Source organism: Equus przewalskii, chromosome 3 (assembly GCF_037783145.1).
Source record: "Equus przewalskii isolate Varuska chromosome 3, EquPr2, whole genome shotgun sequence".
NCBI lineage: Eukaryota > Metazoa > Chordata > Mammalia > Perissodactyla > Equidae > Equus > Equus przewalskii.
The window spans coordinates 85,654,722-85,672,522 of NC_091833.1; the positions used below are offsets into that span (position 1 = coordinate 85,654,722).

At 34.7% G+C, this 17,801-nt stretch overlaps 1 protein-coding gene across 1 annotated transcript in view; it reads right to left on the reverse strand.

The window, feature by feature from the left end:
- The window catches only part of SLC30A9 (solute carrier family 30 member 9), a 102,218-nt gene that overhangs the window by 49,443 nt on the left and 34,974 nt on the right, over positions 1-17,801 (reverse strand). Inside the window, exons 3-6 of the mRNA XM_070615038.1 lie at positions 15,681-15,743; positions 12,871-12,970; positions 10,955-11,047; positions 10,500-10,582 (exon numbers count right to left, since the gene is read on the reverse strand). Of these exons, the coding sequence (XP_070471139.1) occupies positions 10,500-10,582; positions 10,955-11,047; positions 12,871-12,970; positions 15,681-15,743 (339 nt within the window). The remainder of the gene's footprint in view (positions 1-10,499; positions 10,583-10,954; positions 11,048-12,870; positions 12,971-15,680; positions 15,744-17,801) is intronic.

Sequence of the window (17,801 nt, forward strand, 5' to 3'; positions counted from 1 at the left end):
ATCCGTATATTTTCTTTGGAGAAATGTCTGTTCATGTCTCCTGCCCATTTTTTGATTGGGTTGTTTAATTTTTTGTTGTTGAGTTGTGTGAGTTCCTTATATATTATGGCTATTAAGCCTTTGTCGGATGTATTACTTGCAAATATTTTTTCCCAGTTAGTGGGTTGTTTTTTTGTTTCAATCCTGTTTTCCCTTGCCTTGAAGAAGCTCTTTAGTCTGATGAAGTCCCATTTGTTTATTCTTTCTATTGTTTCCCTTGTCTGAGAAGACATGGTGTCCGAAAAGATCCTTTTAATACTGAGGTCAAAGAGTGTACTGCCTACATTTTCTTCTGGAAGCCTTACGGTTTCAGGTCTCAGCTTTAGGTCTTTGATTCATTTTGAGTTTATTTTGGTGAATGGTGAAAAAGAATGGTCAATTTTCATTCTTTTGCATATGGCTTTACAGTTTTCCCAGCACCATTTGTTGAAAAGACTTTCTTTTCTCCATTGTGTGCCCTCAGCTCCTTTGTCGAAGATTAGTTGTCCATAGATGTGTGGTTTTATTTCTGGGCTTTCAATTCTGTTCCATTGATCTGTGCACCTGTTTTTGTACCAGTACCATGCTGTTTTGATTACTATAGCTTTGCAGTATATTTTGAAGTCAGGAATAGTGATGCCTCCAGCTGTGTTCTTTTTTCTCAGGATTGCTTTAGCAATTCGGGGTCTTTTGTTGCCCCATATGAATTTTAGGATTCTTTGTTCTATTTCTGTAAAGAACGTCATTGGGATTCTGATTGGGATGGTGTTGAATCTGTAGATTGCTTTAGGTAGAATGGACATTCTAACTATGTTTATTCTTCCAATCCATGTGCATGGAATGTCTTTCCATCTCTTTATGTTGTCATCCATTTCTTTCAGAAAAGCCTTGTAATTTTCATTGTATAGGTCTTTCACTTCCTTAGTTAAATTCATGCCAAGGTATTTTATTCTTTTTGTTGTGATTGTGAATGGTATTGTGTTCTTGAGTTCTTTTTCTGTTAGTTTGTTATTAGAGTATAGAAATGCTACTGATTTATGTAAATTGATTTTGTACCCTGCAACTTTGCTGTAGTTGTTGATTACTTCTAAAAGTTTTCCAATGGATTCTTTGGGGTTTTCTATACAGAAGATCATGTCGTCTGCAAACAGCAAGAGTTTCACTTCTTCCCCCGCTATTTGGATTCCTTTTATTCCTTTTTCTTGCCTGATTGCTCCGGCCAGGACCTTCAGAACTATGTTAAATAAGAGTGGTGATAGAGGGCATCCTTGTCTCATTCCTGTTCTCAGGGGGATGGCACTCAGTTTTTGCCCATTGAGAATGATGTTGGCTGTGGGTTTGTCATATATGGCCTTTATTATCTTGAGGTAGTTCCCTTCTATCCCCATTCTGTTCAGAGTTTTTTTTTTTTATCATAAATGGCTGTTAGATCTTGTCAAATGTTTTCTCTGCATCTGTTGAGAGGATCATGTGGTTTTTATTCCTGAGTTTGTTGATGTGGTGTATCACGTTGATTGATTTGCGGATGTTGAACCATCCCTGTGTCCCTGGTATGAATCCCACTTGATCATGATGTATGATCCTTTTGATGAATTGCTGTATTCGGGTTGCCAAAATTTTGTTGAGAATTTTTGCATCTATGTTCATCAGTGATATTGGCCTGTAGTTCTCCTTTTTCGTGCTGTCCTTGTCAGGTTTTGGTATCAGCATGATGTTGCCCTCGTAGAATGTGTTAGGAAGTGTTCCATCTTCCCTAATTTTTTGTAATAGCTTGAAAAGGATGTGTATTAAATCCTCTCTGAAAGTTTGGTAGAATTCCCCAGGAAAGCCATCTGGTCCTGGGGTTTTATTCTTTGGGATGCTTTTGATGGCTGTTTCAATCTCTTTCCCTGTGATTGGTCTGTTCAAATTGTCTGCTTCTTCTTGAGTGAGCTTTGGGAGATTGTAGGAGTCCAAGAATTTATCCATTTCCTCTTGGTTATCCATTTTGCTGTCACATAGTTTTTCATAGTATTCTCTTATAATCCGTTGTATTTCTGCGGAGTCTGTTGTTATTTCTCCTCTTTCATTTCTGATTTTGTTTATTTGAGCTTTCTCTCTTTTTTTTCTTTGTAAGTCTGGCTAGGGGTTTGTCAATTTTATTTATCTTCTCAAAGAACCAGCTCTTTGTTTCATTGATCCTTTCTACTGCCTTTTTTGTTTCAATAGCATTTATTTCTGCTCTGATTTTTATTATTTCTCTCCTTCTGCTGACTTTGGGCTTTATTTGTTCTTCTTTCTCTAATTCAATTAGGTGTACTTTAAGATTGCTGATTTGGGATTTTTCTTGTTTGTCAAGATGTGCCTGAATTGCGATGAATTTTCCTCTTAATACAGCTTTTGCTGCATCCCATATGAGTTGGTATGGCATGTTATCATTTTCATTTGCCTCCAGGTATTTTTTGATTTCTTCCTTAATTTCTTCAATGATCCATTGCTTGTTCAATAGCGTATTGTTTAGTCTCCGCATCCTCGCGCCTTTCTCAGCTTTTTTCTTGTAATTATTTTCTAGCTTTACAGCATTATGATCGGAGAAGATGCTTGTTATTATTTCAATTTTTTTAAATTTGTAGGGGCTTGCCTTGTTTCCCAACATATGGTCTATCCTTGAGAATGTTCCATGCGCGCTTGAGAAGAACGTGTATTCTGCTGTTTTTGGATGAAGTGCTCTATATATGTCTATTAAGTCCAACTGTTCTAGCTTTTCGTTTAGCTCCACTGTTTCTTTGTTGATTTTCTGTCTGGATGATCTGTCCATCAATGTGAGTGGGGTGTTGAGGTCCCCTACTATTATTGTGTTATTTTTGATATCTTCTTTCAGGTTTGTTAATCGTTGCTTTATGAACTTTGGTGCTCCTGTGTTGGGTGCATAGATATTTATAAGTGTTATTTCTTCTTGATGAAGTGTTCCTTTGATCATTATATATTGTCCCTCTGTGTCTCTCTTTACCTGTCTTATCTTGAAGTCTGTTTTGTCTGATATAAGTATTGTGACACCTGCTTTCTTTTGTTTGCTATTAGCTTGGAGTATTGTCTCCCATCCTTTCACTCTTAGCCTATGTTTGTCCTTGGAGGTGAGGTGTGTTTCCTGGAGGCAACAAGTTGTTGGATCTTGTTCTTTAATCCATTTTGCCACTCTGTGTCTTTTTATTGGAGAGTTCAATCCGTTTACATTGAGGGTGAGGATTGATGCATGAGGGCTTAATGCTGTCATTCTGTTGCTCATTTTCCGGTTTTCCTGTGTTTCCTTTGTTTCTCGTCCTGTGTGTTTTAGCTACCCAGTGACTTCTGCAATTTCTTATGCTGTGTTTCTTAGATTTTTCCTTATTTATGTTTTGTGTCTCTGTTCTGTTTTTTAGTTTAGTGGCTACCCTGAAGTTTGTATTCAGAATCTCATGTATAACATAGTCCATTTTCTGGTGGTCTCTTACTTCCTTAACCTAGACTGTTTCAGTCCCTTTCTTCTTCCCCTCCTAAATTATTATCTTCATCTCTTATTCCAACTTGTGTTGTGAGTTTGTGGTTAGAGTGATAAGATTGTCTTTGCTTTTGTGATTTCCTTCCCTTTATCCTAATGCTATAATTGAAAATTTGCTATCCTATTCAGATTCTATCTGTCTGTCTCCCTACTCTGTGTTTTGTGACCCTTTATTCCCTTTTTTTCTTTTTTCAGGTATGAGAACCTTCTTGAGGATATCTTGTAGTGGAGTAGTGTGACTACGAAGTCCTCAGCTTTTGTTTGTCTGGAAAAGATTTAATTTCTCCCTCATATCTGAAGGATATTTTTGCTGGATAGAGTATTCTTGGCTGAAGATTTTTATCCTTTAAAGTTTTGAATATGTGACTCCAATCTCTCCTAGCTTGTAAGGTTTCTGTAGAGAGATCTGCTGAAAGTCTGATGTGGGTTCCTTTGTAGGTTATTTTCTTCTGCCTTGCTGCCCTGATTATTCTTTCTTTGTCCTTCATTTTTGCCATTTTTACTACTATGTGCCTTGCAGTAGGTCTTTTTACATTGACAAATCTAGGAGATCTGAAAACTTCCTCCACATACATTTCTCTCTCAAGCCCTAGATTTGGGAAGTTCTCTTCTATTATTTCGTTGAACACACTTTCTGCTTCATGTTCCTTTTCCACGCCCTCAGGAATTCCAATGATTCTTAAGTTGCATTTTCTCATTGAGTCAGCCATTTCTCTGAGATTTTCTTCAGTTTTTTTAATTCTTAGTTCTCTCTGTTCCTCTGTCTGGAGCCATTCAGCCTGTCTATCTTCGATTATGCTAATTTGCTCCTCTATGGTGTGCACACGGGCATTCAGGGAATCCGTATTCTGTTTTATCTGATCCATTGTATTTTTCATCTCTAGTATTTCTAATTGATTCTTCTTTATAATTTCAATCTCTTTTGTGAAGTAACTCCAGAACTCGTTGACTTCTCTATATTTCCCTTTACCTCATTGAATATTTTGAGGATAGCTATTCTGAACTCCTCTTCACTTAGTTTACCCATTTCCAAGCCCTCAGGACCTACTTCTGTATTTTTATTGTTTTCCTTTTGGACTGGAGCTTTTATAAATTGCTGGATGGTAGAGGAGCGGTTTTTGCACATGATGCTATTATTCGGCTGAAATTACAGCCTGTCGCCACTAGATGCGGGTCGAGAGGCTTGTTTTCTGAGCCCTGCGCCTTCAGCCAAGATGGCGGCGCCCAGCGTGGGTTGTGCGAGGAGGGGCACTTTCACTCACACCAAGGGGTATTGGATCAGCTCTCACATTCTGGTCTCCCAGGGCCCTGGTTTGCTGGGGCTCCCCCACGTGAAAGCTTTCCCCTGTCAGAGGATTTCCACAGGTGGTGGGAGTCCTGGACGATCCCCCGATGTGCGGCCCCTGCCCCGCTCCTTCCCACCCCCCCCACCCCCCCGGCAGTGATCCCAGTCTCTAGGGGAGGGAGTGAAGTTCTCTCCTACCCACTTCCAGCTCCTCCAAGGCCGGCCGCAGCCTCTCTGCCTTCCGTCGTTTGGCTGCTGTGGGTCTCCGAAGATTTCTGTTATTAGGATTGTTTTTTTGGTTGGAAAGCTGTTGCTCTTTTTGGTTGTACTTTGGAGGGGAGAGAGTCCCAGGTGAGCTCTCGCTGCCATGTAGCTGCCGTCACTCCCAGAGCATACGCTTTTAAATGAGCATACTCACTGCTTAGAAAGCATTTATAGAATTCTATTAAACTCTCTCATATTTGCCTTTCAGCACATCAACAGACTGTTTTTATCACTTCCAAGTGAAGGTTAGGTGGAAGCTCCTCAAATGCACAGCTCAATGGATTTTGGAATATGGGAATTTCCTCCGTACTTACATCAAGGTCTGAAAAACACTTCTGGAACTGAAGGTTGGGCCTAGAAAACATATTTGCTGCAAATTTCTTCTGTTTTAATTTTTAACAGCATGGGAAGTATATAAAAGTAGATTGACGTCACTTGTAATTCAAACAATGCTAGCTACTGTCAAAATTACTGTAGAGTAAGTTTTGTATTTAAGCACTGTTTTGCCTTGTAATCTTACACTGAAAGCACTAGGAAACATTATCTGGTGTGCAGGAAAAGCTAATTTCAAAACCATTCAGTGTTTGATAATAGTGGTTGAGGAGTATGTCTTCTTAATCAGAAAAATTTCAATCTTATCCCTGAGCTCAAAAAACTGCAGTAAAACTGCTAAGCCATTGAACTGCCATATAGTAGGGCAAATGAGGATAATCAGCTTTTATTTCTGACAAAAAATTCAGAGAACAGTGATAATGGTTAAGTCCACAAGAGTGAATGAAGTTCACTGTTGATGATACTGGTTCAATTACAAATGAGAGGTTAAGTATTTTCCCAAAGTACCTGCTGACGACAAGTATTTTACACCAAGTATCAACTGATGAATAGGCTTTAAACATCTTACATTTTCACAAGCTTTGTAAGTTTGTCCAACTAAGCTTTTTTCTGCACCACACATATTTTTACCACCAGCAGCTTAACACATCTTAGCGGATTCCACTTCATTCAGATTTACTGAATTAGTATTTTCACATATTCTTTGAAAATACTCTTTGCCTGTAATTGTTTCACACAGACTATTCATAAAGGGTAACTGTTCAGTTGCTTCAAATTCAGCATTGACTCCTCAAATAAACAATGATGGAGTAGTTTCAGTAGCATCTGTCAACTTATCAAGAGCCAAAGAAAACCTCTCAAAATCATCTGCAGTGTTTTTTAATTGAGTATCAATGTTGCTCCCAAAGTCCTCAACTCTTTGAGCAACTATTATTGCCTAAAGACTGCTAGACCTGGACACATTTCTCTAGCTGCTGTATTTAATTTAAGTTAAAAAGCTTTCCTTGCTTGGCTAACAAATGAGCAACTCAGAAACTGCAACTTTGGTTGCAACCTCCTTTTCATTTTTTCTATTTGTGAAAAATCCTGCTGTGATGATATTCCATTTTAAATTTTCTAGTTTTTCTGACCATTACTTTCAAGTCAGTAAGGAATACTGTGAAAAGTGATTTGTCTGATAATCTCAATGTTAATTGTATTCTTTTTTTGACTCTTACGCCACTGCATAATAATCACAGTGCTCCACTGTCTAATTCAGTAAGAAATAATCCACACTCAACAATGCCTTGAAAGCATGATACAAGACAACTACTTTTCTCTTATTTTGACAAGATAAGTATGCAGTGTTATTAAAAAACAAAATGTCATGTACAGTGATACCCACAGAACTCAAAACACTAATGAACCATAAATGTGTTACTGCAATTTGCAGTGCACTGATCAGTCGTGCGAAGCAAAAGGAGTGTCATATACGGTCACTGTTGGGACTACTCAACTCTGCTGTTGGTAGTGCAAAGGCAGCCACAGACAATATGTAAATAAATGAGCATTGTGGCGTTCCCATAAAATTCTATTTACGGGCTCAGAAATGTAAATTCCATGTAATTTTCATTTGTCATGAAATATTCTTCTTTTGATTTTTTTGTTAATCACTAAAAATATAAAAATCATTCTGGGCTCACAGACTATACAAAATCAGGCAGCAGGTCAGATTTGCTTCGCCGGCGATGGTTTGCCAATCCTGGCTATTGAAGATACATTCCACAGCACCAAGAAAAGTTTAAAAAAAGCCAAGGGTATAGGTTGTTATAAGCTATCCAGAAAGCCTCCTCCTATTAAAATTGATAAGACTATGCTCTAAAACTATAAACAAAAAAACATAGAATCGATAGGTAATTTTTGAATTAGACTTGCTAAAAATGAACAATATTTGAACATTGACCCTGAGGCACAATGCCAAAAGACCCTTTAAGCCCTCTTTGGCAAAGAGCCTTAAAACAAAAATAGTTACAATGACAAGAATTAGAATGGACTAGCAGTTAGTTCATTTTGGAAGAATTCAAACAAACTGCAGAGCACTGTCAGCAACCACAAGAGAAGATCAAAGGAAAGGAAGAAACTTATGCCATTAAAATTGGAAGAGAAGAAACTAAGGGTTTTCAACAGCCATACAAGCCAAAATTTATTAACTCCTCCAACACTAACCAAGTCTACCCCCTTTTTAATACTGATAAAAGTCAATGTCATTATTATAAGGAATATGGACACTAGGAAAAAGAAGGCCCTGTCAAACTGAAAAAGGGAATCAGAGCAATGACACACTTCTGGGAATCCTAAAGATGCTCAGTCATATATGTTAGTCAATTTACAGATAAAAATAAAGTAAGCCTGACTGTCAAAGAAAAATGTGTACTTTTTTTTTTTAAGATTTAAAAAATTTTTTTCTTTTTCTCCCTAAAGCCCCCCGGTACATAGTTGTGTATTTTTAGTTGTGGGTCCTTCTAACAATGGCATGTGGGATGCTGCCTCAGCGTGGCTTGATGAGCGGTGCCATGTCTGCGCCCAAGATTTGAACTGGCGAAACCCTGGGCCGCCGAAGCAGAGAGCGCAAACTTAACCACTCGGCCATGGGGCTAGCCCCAAAATATGTGTACGTTTTTTGTAGATACTAGCACTTCTATCTCTACTTTATCCTGACACATTACCATATCAGTTCCCTAAAGTAACAGAATACAACCAAGTGCAAGTATCTAATTCTCCAATGGAATATGCCCTATTGGGACACTATTTGATTGTTATCCTATATTAACACCTGTATAACCTATAAAGAAACCCAATGGAAGCCATTAACTGAATAGTGATACCAAAATTCCAGGGCTCCCTGACCACAATACATATTTCTTTCATTGAAAGTAAATATTCACTCTTGTGGATTTAAGTGCAGCTGTCTTCAGCGGATCAGCAGACATAAAGACAGTCAACAAGTGTTTGCTTCTTCTGAGGGGCCAAAACCCCTTAGATACTAGGATTCACTGACTCTCCCTCATACTTTTCAAAATGAAAAACCAATGAATTAAAGGACTTGGATTTTGCAAAGAAATCACTTATTCAATATGTAGATAACTTAATATTATATATTTCAGGCCTACAAGAATCTCAAATGTTCCTTATTCCTCCCGACTAGATTAGCTAAAGAACATAATGTTTTCAATTTTGTCAAGAAAAGGAATCCTCAGCAGAAGGTCACTCACTTTCTTTACCAGAATTAAAGCTATACAAGAACATCCTAGACCTTCACTCAAGGGGCAAATGAGAGGATATTAAGACTGACAGGCTACTGAAGGCAGTGGATAGCGAACTTTTCCAAAACAGTTCAACCATCACTATCACATGAACTAACAAAAACAAACTTCTGATCTATTAGAGATATATATGAAATATTTACAGATGAATGATATAATACTTGGGACTGGTTTCAAAGTAATTCATCAGAGTGAGTGTTAGTGATGGGGATACAGATGAAACAAAGTTGGCCATGTTGACAATTGCAAAGCTGGGAGATAGGTACTTAAGAGGTTATTATACTTTCCTCTGTATTTCTAAATGTTTGAAATTTCCCTAATAAAAGGAGGGAGGGGGTGAAACAAAATTTGAAGAAGGAATGTTAGAAAATATTTAGAACATACAAAACTAAGTATTAAAATCCACCAAAAACTCGTGAAAATCAATTTTAAAAGACAAACAATCTAACAGAAGAGTAAAGGATATAAAAATTATTATGAAAGAACAAAAACCAATAAACAAATCAAAAAATAACCAACCTCAGCAGTAATCAGAGAAACTCAAAATTAGATTAGAGGTACCATCTGTTGCCCATTAAATACACAAAAAAGCTAAAACATTGTTAATATCCAGCATTGTCAAGAATATGAAGAAACAGCCACCCTCATACATCTTGAGTGTAACTATAAATTGGTACCATATTCCCTTTGGAGAATAATTCTTCAGGATCTATCAATTTTTTAAATGCCCAAGTCTTTTCACCCTGAAATTCTATTATTAACATTTTATCCTCCATAAATGAGAATAACAATAGCATTACACGTTAAAGAAAAAGAAAAAGTATGAGGACATTCATTGATTATGCCTTAAAATGGTAAAAAATTGGAGAACATAAAGTTTGCTACATCCATACAATAGAATACTATGCAGCTGTTAAAAAAAAGAATGAGGTAGAGATAGATTTCTATATATAGACATTAAATTATTACACTGGCAAATGTAAAGAGCAAGACGCAAAACAATACGTATAGTATCATCCAATTTATGTTTAAGTGAAAAATGTGTGATATAAATTTGAAAATGCATTGGAAATATTCTGGAAGGATATACACTAAACTGTCAACAACAGTTACTTCTAGGAAAGAAAATGAGAGGGTATCAAAGGAAATGAAACTTTTTATTCTTTATATTTCTGTATTCCTTTTAAAATCACAAATGCGCATCACTTTTGTCATTAATAAATACATACATATATAAATAAAAGAATTATCTAAAACATACATCACATCAACCTAAATCCTAATTCTATAAAAGTAGTTTTGTCACTAAATCACTGGATTGTTAAATTCCCTGTGTTTTATATGCATCTGAATCTCAAGCACCAAGCACAGCTTCTGGTACGCTTGATAAATATATGCTGAATGAATTAATTAAAGTAGAAATGTGGTAGCTGAATTAAGAGACTTTTCTATAAAAAGCACTGTCTAGAGTCTATCATTTTTAGAACAAGTATAATCTTCAAATCAGACCATATGTTTTAATATTCATATGTCTTATAGAAACCACAAACTAGCTTTGCTTCCTCTCATCATTTTAAAAAGCTATAGAGGAGAAAACCAAAAAATAGATACTGTTTTTATAAAATAATTGAATCCCCAAATGGAAACTGATATTTGCTAGAACCAACAGAGCGAGAGCCAAGAGGTGTGCAACCACTAGGGAGTGCATAGTTATTACAGACACAGGTCCTACCTACAAGCTACTTTTCAATTGACTCAGCTTTAAGTTGAATATACTTACTTTCCCTGTATTCTAGTTCTGCTTCCTTCCGCAGCTTTTTCTCTCTGGCAAGAGCTTCAGGGCTTCCCCAAACTTCCAAAGACCTGTGCATACACACATGGCAACCAAAACAATGAGCAATTTTAATGACTTTATTGTAACCATATTTAAATGTAGATGAACTATATGAGAATTTTACAAGAAAGCATAAGGTCTTTTAAGAAAAATATAAAGCACTTAAGGAACTTTTCTAAATTAAATCTAAACAATCAGTAAATTCAATAGCAAATTTTCTTATAAATTATGACATATTTTTAATTAATTAGTATATACTAGTAACTCTCAGATAAATTTGCAAATATAAAAATGTTTTGCTTTTAAAATGTCATTTAAAGAATTCTGAATCTGTCTAAAATGTGTTTTTATTAATCCCAAATTTGACTTTTACTTTTATTCTAAAAGAACGATGTTCTTACTTTGCCTCCACATCTGATCTCAAGTATACAGTAAAGGACTCGGTATCTTCATGGGGACTTCGTCGTCTGATTTTTCGAAGTTGTTCTAGATCACTGAAGAAAGAAACATTGAATTTATTCAGACAAAGTTCATATAGTTTATGTACTTAAAAGAATTATTAAGGGCAGATGAAAGGAACTATATTGATCCTCATCTTAAAAGATTACAAATGGGTATAGTCTTTAAAGATCAGTTTAAAGATTGTATTTTGTACACAAAAATTAGTCTAGAGACAGTGAAGAAAACCGTATTCTTGATGCTCAGTATAGATACCATAACATGATATGTAGAGATTCAATTTGTTCATCAGTGCTTGTATTTTACCTGCTATGGACATACCACTGCAATGTGTAACGTAGGGAAAAAAAAAGAGAAAAGTAGAAAGAACATGGATCAGGAGTATCATTCCTCTATTTAGGAATTTAAATTTAAAAGTTTAAGTCATATTTGTTTACATCCAGATTAATAGTAAATGGTAATACCATTGAAAGGTATCAAGTCATAGAGTATACGTCAATTCCATGCTAATAATTTTTCTTCCTCTAAATTCTGAAAGGTTTATATATATTTATCAAGTCATTGCTAAACAGTCTTTCTATATCTGATCATTCATCTCCCTAAGGAAATTTTGTAACGGCAATAAAAAGACCTATAAATAAAAATCCGGAGTTAAAAAAAATCAACAACCAACTATCACATTAGTTAAAAAGTTTGGACATGGGGCTGGCCCAGTGGCCGAGTGGTTAAGTTTGCACGCTCCACTGCAGGCGGCCCAGTGTTTTGTCAGTGCGAATCCTGGGTGCGGACATGGCACTGTTTATCAAACCACGCTGAGGCGGCATCCCACATGGCACAACTAGAAGGACCCACAACGAAGAATATACAACTATGTACCGGGAGGCTTTGGGGAGAAAAAGGAAAAAAAATAAAATCTAAAAAAAAAAAAACTTTGGACACAGTATCAAAAGATATGTATTCTAGTTTATTGTCTGTCACTGACTCACTAAATGAGCTGTGTCATCACTAACTTCTTTATTATGTTTCCTGGCCTATAATGTGGAGACAGCAATACCTAACCCACTTAATTCACAAAATTTTTGTGAAAAACTAAACGAAATACTTTTTTGTGAAACAGAACATATTTTTACATCATTACAACTGATTGTTGTTTTAATAGTTACGTAAGTTATAAAACAGATTACAGGAATCCTTATTTCTTGATATTATACCATAGAGGATGTGACTATGAGGGAGAAGGAAAGGAATGCTAGATCATGTGATCTCTCTAAAAAGCCAACAAATCTTCCATATAATTAGGGCTTTTGTAGGTAAACATGTAAAGGAGGGGGAAAATTTTTAATTTGTGACAAACATAATCTCAATAAATCTCTACTATTACAAGAAAATTAGTAACAAAAAACAGAAGTAAAAATAATTTATACTCAACAGAAACCGCAGTTGGAACGTGAACATAAATACAACCAGCTAATTATGTGCTCAATTCTGTTAGCCGAAAAAGCAACAAAACTTTAAAAAGTCAAATACAACAAATATGAAAATAATTTTATTAATAAGTATGCCATATATTAACATAACAATAAAACACATAAGGTCTTCTGTGATACAGATTTTGAAGTACTTGCCTTTTTTAATTTAAGAAGCCCAGAAAGACTGAAATTGCTCGTGCTGGGGTAGAATTCAGTTTATTAAGTTAACATTTTTAACATTTTCTTAACTGAATAAAAATATTTCTTCAGTTTAGGAATGAGCCATGGGAAAGTTTCCACATGGATGGTAGCAGGTAACACATTCTAAGAAATAAATGGTTATTTAGGTTAAATAGAGGAACCTACCACATTTTTTTAAATCACTGTACCTGGATTTAAGGCAGAACTCATTTATTGCTCTGACTCCAGTAATGAAATTATTTTGAGTATACTTTGGTCCATACTCCCTCTTCTTAAGGACTGCTTTGACTAAAACCAAAAATATAGGGAAACATAATAAATATGTACATTGAAAGTCACATTTAAAAATGAACATATGCTGAGAGTCGCTAATGAGTTCCATAGAATATTGATCTTTTTCCTGACCCACTGAATGGCAACAGAAAAAAAATTCTTCAAGAGCAGAACAGGATGGAATTACATTTCCAGTCATCTAGGTTTTATCAACATAGTTCATCTGTATCTGATGCCAAAATGCCATTCCTTTGTCTAATGGACACCTTGTATAGTTATTACTGGTCAGTTTAAATTGTACTAATACAATCCAAATTGCTTAGGGTCTAAATGAAAAGGAACTGAGGTTTCAATTAAAAGTTACAGGCTAGTTCAGTGTTTTTCAGACTGTGGGGAAACCAACATTTTATAAAAAAATGAAAATAGAAAGCAATTAAAGAGTACCGCACAAATAATTAAGAATACAGTCATGTGCCACATAACAATGTTTCAGTGAATGAGGGACTGCATATACAATGATTGTCCCGTGAGATTAGCATCATATAGCCTAGATGTGTAGGCTTGTATACACAATCTAGGTTTGTGTAAGTACACTCTATGATGTTCGCACAATGACAAAACTGCCCAACAATGTGCATTTCTCATAACAAATCCCTGTCATTATGCGACACATAACTGTAGGTAATTTCTGTGAAAACTTCTGTTCCAGTTACATATAATAATTTATATATATACTAAGTCATTAAGTAATATTTTTTATGTGGGTTGTAATCAAAAAAGTTTGAAAGCCATTGGACTATTTCACATAATGTAACAAAGGTAAGGTAAACAAAAGGAATATTTTTAACAGTTAAAAATTATAGGAAGTTTATTACAGGTGATTATAGGTAAAATATCACCTTCTACTAAATTATTTGCCTATTATCAAGTATCAAACTGTTCATAAAAAGGCCAAAGACATCAATAACAAAATATCAAGTTGGCATTAATTATAGTCTATGAATTAAAAACTACACTCAACATGGGTCTATGTTTATAAATTATTATAAATTGAGACTTTTGGTTACATGATATAGATAAACAACATAAGTAAATATCTGAAGAGCAAGAGCAAAACAATAGAAACTCATGTGTTCTGTTTAAACCTGTCACCTAGTCACTTTCATATTCTATTCTCATATGTATTAATTTATGAATTTTCTGTTCTACTTTCAAGTTGAAAATTAAGCAAGTTCAAGTTGAAAATGAGCAAATTAAGACTAAAAATCCTTCAAAAACCAAAACAAGCTCATAGATACAGAGAACAGATTGGTGGTTGCCAGAGGCATGGGTGGGAGGGTGGACAAAATGTCTGAAGGAAGTCAAAAGGTACAAACTTGCAGTTATAAAATAAATAAGTCATGGGGATGTAACGTTATGGTGACTATCGTTAATGATACTGTATTGCATATTTCAGTTACTAAGAAAGTGATCTAAAAAGCTCTCATAAGAAAAAAATTTCTGTAACTATGTATGGTGACAGATGTTAATTAGACTCGTGGTGATCATTCTGAAATATATACAAATATCAAAGCATTATGTTGTACACCTGAACTAATATAAAGTTGTATGTCAGTTATACCTCAATTAAAAAAAAAACACTAAAACTATCCATCACTACAGTAGGTAAAACGACTCTTAAAATAACATTATTAAAATCAAATGCACAAATAATACTTAATTAGAACATTTCAAAAATAAAGTTCAATGTAAAAATCAAAAGCTTATTTGGAAAAAAGTAGACAGGAAGTTAAGGTTTCTTTTTGCATGAGTTTCAAATCTCTAAACTGCCTTACTCCAATAATACTAAAACTCAAAATCCAGATGAACTCCTCAGGAGCACAGAGGAAAATTACATCTCTCTTTTAAAAGATCAGTTTTTTTAATAAAGTACTTTTAAAAATTTCTTCAAAGTAGTTAGAAATCCCTGTTGGCCAGCCCTGGTCCAGATTATTGATGATGATGACTGCTATCACCGCACTAATTATGCTTCATTGTGACTGTACACCGACATGTACACCATGTATCATCTTCAAAGTTGTCCTAGAAAAGTCCCATTTTTAGCACCATCTTATAAGAAAGAAAATTATGGTTCAGAGAAGTTAAGTAAATAGCCCAAGGTCATAAAGGTAGTATCTGCTGGAGCCACAAATTGAACACAGTTTTATCTGACACCAAAGCCACAGTGCTTCTAATCATCGAGTTACTGCTTCCATGAAACATGCTGCTTCGGAGATGGGAGCCATAGTTCATTATAAACAGCAGAGCTGCAAACAAGAATTCCTTCATCACTCAGTTACTCCCAGAAAAGAAAGTCAAACAAGAATGGCCAAAATCTATCTGGATCTGAACAAGCTGTAGCTCAAAGATGTTGATTTCTTGTTCTTCAGTCATATTACTTTTCTTAAAATGATCAAGCAATTGATGATTTTTATTTGTCATTACTCCTTTCTTTGGGCTTTTGAAAAAACAATTATGACCAAAATGCAAAGTAAACTTCAGTATAGTATTTATCCTCCTTAAGAATAAATCGTAAGAATAAATCTTATGGTCAATATATTTAAAGAAAATTAAAGATGAACTATACCCTTAGAATAACATAACTATAAAGAGCTCTATATAAACTAATTTTATATATTTAATTCAAAACACCAATATAATAAAAAATAGCATAAAATATATTTACCTCTTACTTGGAGAGGTTCTTGCTTAATAAGTGGAGCTTTGAGTTCTGCACCTATATTTTCGGCTGTAAAATTTATTTTAAAAAAGTTACATTAAACAGTTGCTTTCATACAACCCCATAAACTTAATTAATATTAGCTAACAATCTGGCAATGTATAAAAAATACGATACAAAATAGACCAAGCTGGATTTACCCTAGGAATGTAAGAGTGGTTAAACATTAGAAAAGCTATTAATTCTCCTCTAACAAACTGAAGGAGAAAAACTATAGAATCATATGGGGAGCTAAAGGAAAAGCATTTAATAAAACTCAACACCCATGCAAGTTTCAACCTTTTTAGAAAATAAGGACAAAAACGAATTTCCTTAAGGGTAAAACAAACCTATAACAAATACTGTATTCAATGGTGAAAATTTAGATGCATTCCTTTAAAATAAGAAACAAAACAAGGACACACGCTGTTGATTCTTCTATCAAAACTATTCCAGAGATACTATTCAATGAAGAAAGGATGACTACTAAATGGTGAATGGAACAACTCCACAACTCCCCCTGCCTCAAAAAGAAATTAAATAAAAGGAAATTGGACTCTACCTCACACCATAAACAAAAAATTTCAGGTAGATTAATGACTTAAATGTTAAGGCATTTACATGTCTAACAGACAACAATACAGAACATTTTTATGGGAGAGACAGATTTCTTAAACAAGGAAAACCAGATATATTCTGCTCAATTAAAATTCAGAACATCTGTATATCAAAAGATCCTATAAAAGAAAGAAAAGAGAAGCCTCAAACTGGGAGAAAATATTTTCAACAAATAATCAACAAAAGAGAAGTATCAAGAATATTTAAGAATTCCTCCAGATCAATACGAAAAAGACAACCCATTAAAAGAAGGGCCGAAGAACAAACTTGTACAGGAAAGGAAATACAAATAGCCAACTAAAATATGAATAGATGATTACCTTATTATTAACAGAATCCAAATGAAACCACAAGATGCCATTTTACAACCATCAGATTAGGAAGAATGAAAAAGTATGACAATATCTAATGTTGGCAAGGGTATGGAGCAATGGGGACTCTCACAATGCTAGTGGAAATATAAACAGGCACAATTACCTTGGTAAACAAGTTGGGATTAACCAATAGAGTTGAACATAGGCATAACCTATGACCTAGCAATTCTACTTCCAGGTCAATATACTTGGCTTATAGAAACTTGCACAAGGGTACAATGAGAGAGCTACATGAATGTTCAGAGCAGCACCGTGTTCTGTTGTTTCAAATTGGAAACAAACCAAATATCCATAAGCATGAGAACAGATACATAAACCATGTTATATTCATACAACAACATTTAATACAGCAGTGAACAATAATAAACATGATAATGGCTATCTTTCTTTGAGCCCTTACTATGGGCCAAGCACTGGTCTAAGCACTTTACATGTATCAACGCATTTCACAAAACAGACCTAAAAACGATGTGCTATAATTATCTCCATGAAAATTAATGGACTAGACACATATACCATTAGGATAAATCTTAGCAACAAAATTTAATGAAAAAAGTAAATCACAAAAGAATACATACAATAAGTTATAACAATAAAATACAAAAACAAGCCAAACTAAACAATTAGGGATATATACAAATGTCTAAATCTATTCCTTTTTTTTTTTTACATTGAGAGACTGAAACACAAAATTCAGGCTAGTCAGAGAGATACACAGAATGAAAGGGGATGTAGAAGGAGAATGTGATCAAGAATGTAACGTTCTCAGGTTGGGTGCTAAATTCCCAGGTGTTGATTTTACTATGTTTTCTAACTTACATATATATGGTATGTATTCTCTTATATGTATCAACTATTTTGTAATAAAAATCTTACCCTTAAAACATTATCCATTTTATTTATATTCTCATTAAATAATAAAATAACATTTCAGAGTTTATTAATAACAGCTAACATTTACTAAGCACTTACCATGTGCCATGTACTGTACTATGTGCACTATTTCATTTAATGCTCATAAAACTGCTTTGAGGCAAGTACCATTATTACCTTCAACTTACAGATGAAGAAACTGAGGCACAGAGAAATTTTGTAA